We start from the raw sequence: 10,209 nt of genomic DNA, 5'->3' as shown, positions 1-10,209 counted from the left end.
TGCAAGCTGTAAGCCGTGGCGTTTCGGACATATTAAAGCTGTCCCGTGACCGCCCGCACCTCCACGGGATGCCGGGCGATAGATTTTCTATTCGCAATAAAAGGCGACCTTCCGATTCTCCACTCCAAAACCCCAACCAAACCCCTCTCGCTCTCCCCGCCCCCTCCGCATCCCCCGATTCCCCCGCCATGGCTTCCGGTGCCCTAGCCCGCCTCCTCCTCGGCCGCCGCGCGGCCGCCACCCCTCTCCTCGCGCGCCCCTTCGCCGCGAAGGCCCGCGCGTCGCGCCGGCCGCAGGAGCCGGCCTTCCCGTCGGAGGACGAGGACGACTTCGCCGGCGGCGAGGTGGCCGCGCCCGCGCCCACCGAAGGCATCAGCAAGCCGCTCGCCGAGGTCCTCAGGGAGCTCGGTAAGAGGGTCCCCGAGGCCCTCGTCAAGACGCGCGTCGAAGATGGCTTCTCCCTGAAGTACATCCCATGGTGAGCCCGCTCGATCACTTTCGATGGCCTATCGAAATCCTCCCTTCCTACACACCAACACAGGGATCGGCTTATTTTGGGAGATTTCCCTGTTAGTTTTTAACGCGTTGCGCGTATTTGCGGATTTTTGATGTGGTTTACATTAATGTCCTAGATTATACTTGTAGAATCGTGCTTAGCAGCTGAATGATGCTTGGACCTAACACACTACACTGTTCTGCGAAGTGTGAACTACATGTAATTGTTGGTTCGTTCGTGTAAAAATTTGGGATTGATTGATGGAGAGGAAAAAATTTGGCCACCTGCTGCTTTGAGAGGAGCTAGATTAAATATAAAAAACTTGAAGGTCTTGATTCTTGAGAGCAATTCATCTTCTTTTTAATTCTCAATGGTAGCATTATGGTCTCCTTTATATACATGTATTCACTAACAACTTCTCCAATAAGAAGGGATAAAACATACAATCTTCCTTAAACAACCAGATCCACCTAGCTAACTTTACAATCGGTAATGCCATGAGCTTCAGCAACCATACCATTGTTTGAGTTGGGTAAATGACGCTCATATAGTTGTATTTGTGTTCTCACTTCTGATGACTTTTGCAGGCACATTGTTAACAAAATTCTGAATATACATGCTCCAGGTGAGTTTTTTTCTGGTCACTACTACATTGGCTGTTTACTTATACTCTTGTAGAGGGATTAGTTTCAAAGTGGGCCAGAAGTTGAGTGATCATATTTGCTGTTTTAATTTTAGATTTTTGTATCCATTGCAGAATGGTCTGGCGAGGTTCGCAGCATTGTTTATTCATCTGATGGAAAATCTGTATCTGTTATTTATCGCGTGACTCTCCATGGAACTGATGCAGAGGTACCTATTTTCCCCAGGAAATCATATTTTGTATAGATGACAAGCTCTCTGCAACTAAATTACTAAATGTCATTCTGAAACTAGAAGATATGGATGAATTATTGAATCCCAGGCCTTCTAGTATGGTACTATTGACAATCTGCTGATAAATTTCAAACTAAGTATGGCTGCCCCCTTTTTGATGCAGGATTTCTTTTGATGCTGAACTAGGATTTCATGCCATAGTTCATCAAAATTTACTAGGCATGCTTTGTGTCGTACTGTTATGTATGGTTTAGGTTATTTAGATTCATATACTGCATTTTCTACTATTCTCCCATTTGTAATCTTCCAGTATGTTACTAGTTCTTCAATCATGGAGTGCACATGCTGATGCATATAAATATACTAATGAAATTCTATTCCAAATGGTAAGGCGAGGATCCTGGAGATCACTCAGCATTCCTTTGTTAAATACAAACTCATCTCAACTCGAAGCGTTGAAATGCTAGGCTTTAACATACTAACATTACATAGTTCTGTTTAATTAACATATGGTAGAACTGACCTATTTGGGATATATTTCTTTCAGATCTACAGAGAAGCCACTGGAACTTCTTCTGCTGATGATACAGGCTATGGAGATCCTGTGCAGAAGGCTGAAGCAATGGCTTTTCGCCGAGCTTGTGCCCGTCTTGGTCTTGGACTTCATCTCTATCATGAAGATATGTCATAAATGCTTAATGTCAATTGTCTGCGGTATTAAACTCTTGCATGTCTCATGGTGCACAGACCCCCTTTTGTGCTGGATACACTTTTCTTGTGCATGTTATGAACGTCCAGCATATGAAGCTAGGTACTTTAGGTGGTTGCGTAGATCGCTAAATGTAAGCTACTAATGCAACTACTGTTGAACTATTACCTTATTATGAACCAGCCTGCTGTTCCAAGATATATGTCCCTTTTTCGTATCAAGAAATTCCTGGTTACTGCTGGAATTAAATTATTTCATATGAAATTCCTGCGATTGAAAATATGCATATGCTATTTATTCCACTGATTCTTATGGGAATCGGACTTCTATTCTTTCTGATCTATAACATTCTTTTACTATATATTTCATTTGCATGCTCGCTGGAAGGAAACATATTGCATGTTAGCAGTTGTTCCCGTATTAATGGTTTTGCAGGGTGATCAGGCAAGTTTTTTTGTACAGTTATGTTTACTATTTGAATTTCAATCCAATAGAATTTTTTGATGACGCAACTGTTCTTCAATATTTATAGCACCTTCTTTTCTCTTGTTAGGTCAAATGATTTATATGTACTTACTTGAGTTTGTTCTAAGGGATTCTGAGTCATTCTGACTTCCAAAATTTCCACGACTGATGTAGCTAACTAGCTATACTAGGCAATAACTTCTGACAAAATAACAGTCTAAACTAACCTTCATCAGTATTTTGTATATTACAAACAATCTGGTTATTGCAATCTTCGTATAGAACTGGACGTGCAAACTGTTGGTTTATATCGATTGTAGTTGGACCTATGTGCTGTTTTACCGTAATAATTTGAGCAAATTGGTTATTTGTCCACAGCTTAGGTATGATTCTTAACTCAGGCTCCTTTTGGAATTGTGTTGGATTATGATAATATCATTTGGTGCAACTGCTTTTTAGACATTTCCGCATTTTATGCTTGACTTCTCTCTCTCTCTCTCTCTCTCGCTCTCTCTCTCTCTTTTTATCTTTGTTGCAAAAGATAATGTTATTATTGTTTCCCAAAAATATGGAACTGATGGGAGAGACATGACTGTTAAATAACATATTTCATTCTAACCTTAATTTTATAGGTAAAACAAACTGTAGCGATTATAAGTTTTCATTCCCACAACAACTTTAAACAATAAGCACAACACCACACAGCATGGAAACTGCAAAGCACGCCTTGAGAGTGGCTTGGTATTTTGTAGAAAATAGCAGCAGCTGAAGTGATTTCTTTAATTGTAATTGGTGCATCACTATCTCACTGGATAATTTGAGTTTATTTAGCTAAAATATTACTGGATGGTGGTTCAAATGAACTGCCTTAACTGAGTGATTTTAACACATACTTTTCACATCAGTAATTCCTGTTTATTTAAATTCTGATTTCTGAGACGAAACTAGGTAAAAGATAAACGAGCAAGAAATTTGCATCACGGTAGGTAGATTTTACATAACATTATACAATAAACTACAACATCAGGAATGGATGTGGCAGAAATGCAGGATTGAATAGTAAACAGTTCTGCTTGACTGCTTGTCCTAAAAGTGTCACAGTACTACTTTATTATTACAATCACCATGTCCGATAATAGTACATTAAAAAGCATTAAGGTTTCTCTCTGTACACACAGAGAGAGGGAAGAGAGGTGGGGAAGGAGGGAAGGGAGCAGAAAGGAGTGATCCTGGACCTAACCATGGTAGTGACATTGGGGAAGCAATGGACATCTAGATGAGTGGCTGACCCAAGACAATAAAATATATCTATGGGTCCATTGGGGTTAATGAATGAAATACATAGGCAGTGTCTGGCATTTCCAAAGCCTTCTTTGGGGTACCATCACTATGTTAGAAATGACAGGAGGTAGCACTAAGTGCCAAAAACAAACATTAGCACTCCTCTGAACCTGTCTCTGACAAGGGGCACAGGCTCTCCTTAGAGCCTTGACCACCTAGATGCAAGCTATAAACTGGAAGATAAAAAAGGAATGTTAGTTGGAGCACCTAATAGTTGCTTACTAAAGGTTAAAAGTTGGTTACACAAGTTAACACGTGGTGTTAGATAAGTTGCTGGGGGCTAATTTGCATGGGAAGAGGTTAAAGACTGGTTACATGTCAAATTGATTTCCTCTAGGTAACAGCAAGACTAGAAGATTAGGGTCTGCTAAATGGTTTGTGCTTCATCCAGAAGCACATGGCCTATGCTAAATACAATATAGATTCCACTGACGAAATTTTGAAGTGGCATTCTTGCTCGATCAGTTGTTTAGATGTCACTTTTGTCCAATTGGCCTGTATCAGCATGAACCCTCCCTGGGTTAATGCTTGATTGTTAGGGTTACTTTTGCCCATAGCCTTCTCTGGCAGGGTTGAAATTAATCCATGAAGTCCTTCCTTGGACTGTTGTTAAATTGGTTGGTTTGTGCTTCTCTGTTAGTACAGCCCCATCCATGGGGGCATTAAGCTTTGAGCCCATCCTGGGGCTGAAGCTTATCTCCAATCACCACATGACCATGTGGGATATGGAGTGTGCACTTTTAGCTGATGAGCATGAGGTCAACAATAGTGCCTTCTGGTGTTAGAGATGGATGCATGGACTCAACATGTGGGAAATAAAAATGAGAGTGACGATGAGAAAGGAGACCATGGTTAGGCCAAGGGTTGCTCTGGAGCAGCAGACACAGCAAAGTGCGAGGGAATGAGCCGGTAAGGATGAGCAGCCTGAGTTGGAGTCGGCAAAGTAGGAGCTGTGAGAGCCATAGTCATGCCTGTTTAATGGGGACACACACTGTGAATGTATTAGTGTCACTACTGAGCAAGAAAGAAATAATGTAACTATATTATGAGAAAATGATAGCTTTCTTAGCAAACAAGCGTGAAAAAGTAAACCATACTTTGTATCATTCTCATTACATGTCCACTAGTTAGGATTCTTTATGCACTGACTGATTGACAAATGCGTAAAAGACAGCTAATTTGTCCTTAGAAATGTACTGGGGCAGACTGAAAAGTTCCATATTGAAATGCAACCTTTTGTTAGGGTTGAAATGCAACCTAGTAACAGCTGCTGGATTGCTTTTCTTGTTTTAATATTCATGCAAAGTAACCTCTGAATTGCATTTTTGTCAAGTGAAGAGAAAAAAAAATCTAATGTACTTTTGAAAGCTCTATATTTTACCTAGGAAACTAGGATCATGCCTACACAGAGGATTTGAATTATGATGGAGGTGCATATACAAGAGAGCTAGTAATACCTGCTTGGGCTTGAGGACTCGCTGCAAGAGACAATGGCCCTCCATATTGCTGTGCAAAACCTGTTACAGCAGCAGCTGTAGAAGCCACAGTTGAGAAGTGAAACATCTGTGGGTATTGCAAGTTGTAGCCTTGTCCACTTGCATAGTTGGTTGTAGTGCTTCCTGATTGCCCAAACTGGAAATATGGATAAAAGGGGCTGCTTCCAGTCACCATGCCAGCTGCTGCTGCTGCCGCTGCCGCCGCCGCTCCATAAAATGGGTATTGAGCTCCTCCGTAGATGTTGTAGTAGTTCTAATTAACAGCACAAGGAGAAGATAAGTCTTGATTCCATGACGTTTGTTCTTTCTGATATAATTCTATGATGTTTGTTAGGAACTCTGTTATAATTCAGTTCACATTACATTCAAAACATACCTATATGCAGCTTGAATCTGTTAGGTTTGCAAGAGATGCATTTTAGCATCTGTAACTTTATGTAAAAAGTTGAATTAAGTGCTTGCATATTCTGTTAAGTTTTCTTGCTTCTTGTTGAAAATTTACTAATGAATTTGAATCAGTGACTCTGATAGTACTATATTAAGGCGGCTAAGGCGTAAGTGCATAACCGTTAGCAACTGTTAAAGTAAAGGCAACAATTTGGTTTAATTGTCATTTTAATATTTTGGATATGCCTTTTACAGTACATAAGCAATAATCTAATTCTGGGTATCACAGTCACTATGCAGATGTACAATTTACCTACTTTTAAAAGGTGTTCTGTTGCATTATTCTAGAAAATATCCTACTATATCCAAACAAGTAACTTATTTTGTTTTTTCCTCGCTCCAACACTAGTAAATGGATGGTGTCAAAATGCATGGTTTGGAAATTGGAACTGAGAGAGAGAGGAGGGGGAGAAGGGGGCAGGCTATAGTCCCGTTATTAGAGTGGTATACCTCAAATAGTTTTTTTTTTCTAGCTCATGTAAACTATCAAACAGTATTGAAATACCAAGTTTCTGTGCTTCCTATTTGACTTCATGAAAATCATGTGCCTCTGCAACAGATTACATGTTAGACAGACACTTGACTGTTCCTGTCATATGCAGTGCATCAATCTGGGACAAAGCTAAATTGGCGCACTAACTGCAAAAACCTGTATTCTGGACTACATTTAGGTCCATGCATCAAAGGCCCAATAGGTGACTTAGGTCTTTATGGAGCCAAACAGAGGTATAGCTTTGAATAGAATTGTGGACCCACGCATGTGCTGTCACTAAGTTTATTTGGCTAACAAAGGGGTCTAGCTGATGGGAGGATGGACCCAGTGTTTAACAGGTTTGGTCTGGACAAGCTAGGGCCCATGTCATGTGCGCCTGTACCAGGTAAGATAGAAGCTGCTAGGACCATAAGGCACTATACTTGATGGAGGCTCAGGATGGATAATTGATGATTTTTTTTAATGCAGGCATGGACATTGTTTGGACTGGGCTCATCTCATATGGGACAACTGTTTGAGGGGGGTTGGAAATCAACCTCATATCCATTAGCGAAGCTGGACTCAGAAATTCAACATTATAATACCTGTTACACGTGAAGGGAATGGTTTTGAAAGGATGCATGGCTTAGGGCCTTTCAGCACAATAGCACATAATATTGTCACTGAACATGGAGGAAGCTAGGCAGGCGATGGATATTCTTAAGAGCTGCTAACTCATGCCAACTGACAGGTAAAAACTACTGGTAAAGGAAAATCTTTATCAGCCTGTGGTATTTCAAATGGTTCAATGTATTGAAATTGCTAGGATTTTTGGTTTTCTAGTAGCAAAAGTGATTATTTTGATAGCTTTTCTTTTTGTATATTCATGTTATTATATTATATAGGGGTACTGGGGTAGTGCTACACACTAATGTTTATTTGGTGTGGGGCTGTGGGCTTGTATTAGCTAGTTATGTGCTTTCCATTAGTAACATTTTAATGGGATCTGTACATGATTTACAAGTTTGAGTGTTTGACAAGCATGCTATGCCAGTTTTTAAGTGACGGTGCATGCAGGATGTCAGTTTGTAAGTAAAACCTGTGTAGGATTTGCTATGAAGACAGATTTCATTTAGTACACTAGAGTATGGAGACAAACCGTCCAGGTTGGCTTGAAAGCTCGCGGTTGAAGAGGCTAATATGCTTAGCATTTCTCACCTTGTTTGGGTTACTGTTTGCTATAGCAGTATAGTATATGTTCCTGTAGCAGCATTTAATTTCGTGCAATGTCTTGTTTTGCTATTAGATGTTTATGTGCTACTATTTTCTATGCAGCATGTATCATATCTTGATTGCTATTGCAAATGCATACTACAAAACTAATTTCTGGTACACCTATAAGCATTGTCACAATGGTATGTTAGCTTAAAATTGATATGCTTAATATTTGTCCCTGCACCCACCCCCAACACACACAGAAACTGATCTCAGTTAAATAATAAGAACATCAGCATCCTATTATATTTTTTATCCAACTAATAGTACTTGCTGGATTTGCAAGAGGAACTTACTGTGGGATAACTGTAGTCTGGAGAATAGGGAGAGTACCTGCAGTAGTTAAGGGAAGGAGAAGAAATAATATCAATTTTGTATCAATCATGGTTATGAAATCATCTACTCGACTAAGCATCTAATAGCTTGCGCCAGAGGGAGAGTAGGGCGTGCTTGCAGTCTAAGGGAGATAACAAGACTGCCCTTTCATGTGCCACTGGATCAGCATGCACTGCCAGTGCCAGCCTGCCACTGTGTGTGTGTGAGAGAGGAGGGGTTGGGGCCTTGGGGGTGCAAGCTAAAAAGCTTCCATGCCATTCACCATTGACCAAGGCGGCATGTCATGATGCACATGTCATGCATGTGATAAGCCCCCCGTCATAGTTGGTCCTTGGGAACTTTAAGGGGGGAGAGAGAGAGAGAGAGAACTTACCCATAGACATGGTAAGGGAGGCCTTGTGGGATAGCATAATGGGGGAAGGTGGCGTGAGAAGGAAAAGCTGCGCCCAGACCACCTTGGATCCCTGCCTGCTGGCTAAAGGACTTCATCACCCTAAAGCTCCTAGCCCCTCCTGTAGCAACATCGTCAAGAAAATTAGAGCAAATTTACCCACATTGCCTTGCTAGCATTATCTGCAAAAAGACACTTGAAAGCAGCCTTGCACTTGTTCTGATGCACCACTAATGAATTTATTCACAGAGATGGTCAAACCATTCTTCGGTCGCTGAATTGCAAGACGACATAATAGAAGTAAAAGATTCTCTGAATCTGTCCCGATTAATTTAGGGTTAAGGTTTGATCCTATAGTTTATTATCTGAGCCTAGGATTTATAATTAGTATAACGCATTATCCGAAACAAGGCACTTATTTCAAGGATAACTAACATCTTTGTACTGCTAATGTTGTTCGTCCTCCTTATCTACTTTTCCAGTAACTAAATTCCAAGATAATATCGTCAAGACTATGGATTTTTTTGCTGCTAGGTAAAAGGGCAGTCCTGTCAAAATGTATGCTCTGTACTTAGTAAAAATTAGTTAGCACTAAGCTAAACCAATGCATTTAAAAGGTCCTCATCTAACAAGGCTTAGCCAATTAGCAAAGTTAGGCAAACTTGATGTCGTGTTCTTTAAGCTCTTATTTATTCTATTGGCAGGAAGGAACTTTTTTTGCGCATAAAATCATAACAGCTAAGTTTGCGATCATGAAACTATATGTGGAAATCATAGAAAATGCCAGAGTTAGTGCATCTATAATGATTATCACTTCTCTTTTTCAAGAGCTTTTGGTGTTGGGCTGTTTTCAACTCATAAGAAGTTGTCATCGAAGGCTTTCAAGCAAGCTAGCTAACTGTGTGTTCTATGTTGCTTTTGTTAGCTGGTGAGATAATGGCAAATGTCTAACCATGCTGTGGGGTTGGAGGCCTAGATCTCTGAACCCCAAGGGAAGCCAGATTACAGTTAGCCCTTCTCCCGTCGATCACCGGCGCGGGATCAACGCAAGCCCTCATCGCCGCATCCGGGTCCCGGAAGGTAACCTACAATACGAATTTGTGGTGCATAATTTAATAAAAATTAAGCATTCTTTGCATATTGCAGCAAACCAAAAAGGAAAGAAAAAACTCGTGGACTAGAACTGAAAGGTTTGCAAAGTAAACTGCTGCAATTAAGTGCACGTAAAGGAAAGATAGAACTGTAAATGATCATACAAATCCATAGCCCTTGGATCTGCCAGTGTTCTTGTCAGTGATAACAACTGCCTCCAGGATCTCCCCAAACTGCTCAAAGTACTTCCTCATGGTCTCCTTCTGGGTCTCCCATGCCAGCCCTCCTACAAACACCTTGGTGTAGGTTGTGTCCCCAAATTGCCCTATCACACTCGGTGGACTCATGATACTAACTTCAACTCAGCAGCAAGAAATCTAGCTCAGAAAAGGAACAAGAAAAACCAGCAACTAAGGATCTGAATTTAGCTAGGACTTGTTAGGGGAAGATTAGGAGATGGAAGAGAAGAGAAGAGAAGAGAAGAGAAGAGAGGAGGGAAAGAAGGAGGGAGGCAGGAAAAGCTAAAGGTTAGAAGGAAAAGGGGGTAGGAGAGAGGGGAAGGGAGAGTACAGAAGGGCAATATATACAAGTGTCTGCTATAATGCACCACTCTTGTCCTTTTGGTCCAAACCATGCTCGTATAATAATACTACACACCGGGAGACACACCCACCCCGGCCAAAGCATCAGTAGAATGACTCAACTGTCCTTATTGGATGAACAGTAGTTACAGGGTGGCGTTGAGCTGTCCTTGTCTGGATAGTGGCAAAAACGGAACGGAGTTAGGGAGGGATTCCGTCGGGAATTAGGGAA

The 10,209-nt window shown here is 41.0% G+C and overlaps 2 protein-coding genes across 3 annotated transcripts; one reads left to right on the top strand and one right to left on the bottom strand.

Moving 5' to 3' along the window:
• Positions 1-2,281, top strand: LOC127770744 (DNA repair RAD52-like protein 1, mitochondrial). Its single transcript, XM_052296557.1, has 4 exons — positions 1-478; positions 1,084-1,121; positions 1,254-1,348; positions 1,920-2,281. Exons 1-4 carry the CDS (start codon positions 69-71, stop codon positions 2,061-2,063), a joined length of 687 nt encoding a protein of 228 aa, XP_052152517.1. The 5' UTR covers positions 1-68; the 3' UTR covers positions 2,064-2,281.
• A 1,214-nt stretch (positions 2,282-3,495) lies between these two features.
• Positions 3,496-9,936, bottom strand: LOC127770732 (uncharacterized). 2 transcript variants are annotated; one of them, XM_052296548.1, is made up of 6 exons: positions 9,561-9,936; positions 9,257-9,389; positions 8,287-8,425; positions 7,874-7,910; positions 5,345-5,636; positions 3,496-4,858 (listed from the first exon to the last, which is right to left on the bottom strand). In XM_052296548.1, the coding sequence occupies exons 1-6, from the start codon at positions 9,741-9,743 to the stop codon at positions 4,740-4,742; spliced, it is 903 nt and encodes a 300-aa protein (XP_052152508.1). In that variant the 5' UTR covers positions 9,744-9,936; the 3' UTR covers positions 3,496-4,739. The 2 variants fall into 2 exon arrangements, with proteins under 2 accessions (XP_052152508.1, XP_052152512.1); XM_052296552.1 differs by having other exon boundaries at positions 3,496-4,878; positions 9,561-9,935.
• Positions 9,937-10,209: the final 273 nt, after the last annotated feature.

Source organism: Oryza glaberrima, chromosome 1, assembly GCF_000147395.1.
Source record: "Oryza glaberrima chromosome 1, OglaRS2, whole genome shotgun sequence".
Taxonomy (NCBI): Eukaryota; Viridiplantae; Streptophyta; class Magnoliopsida; order Poales; family Poaceae; genus Oryza; species Oryza glaberrima.
Note: the sequence above shows the minus strand (reverse complement) of the source record. Positions and strands in the feature narration are given on the sequence as shown.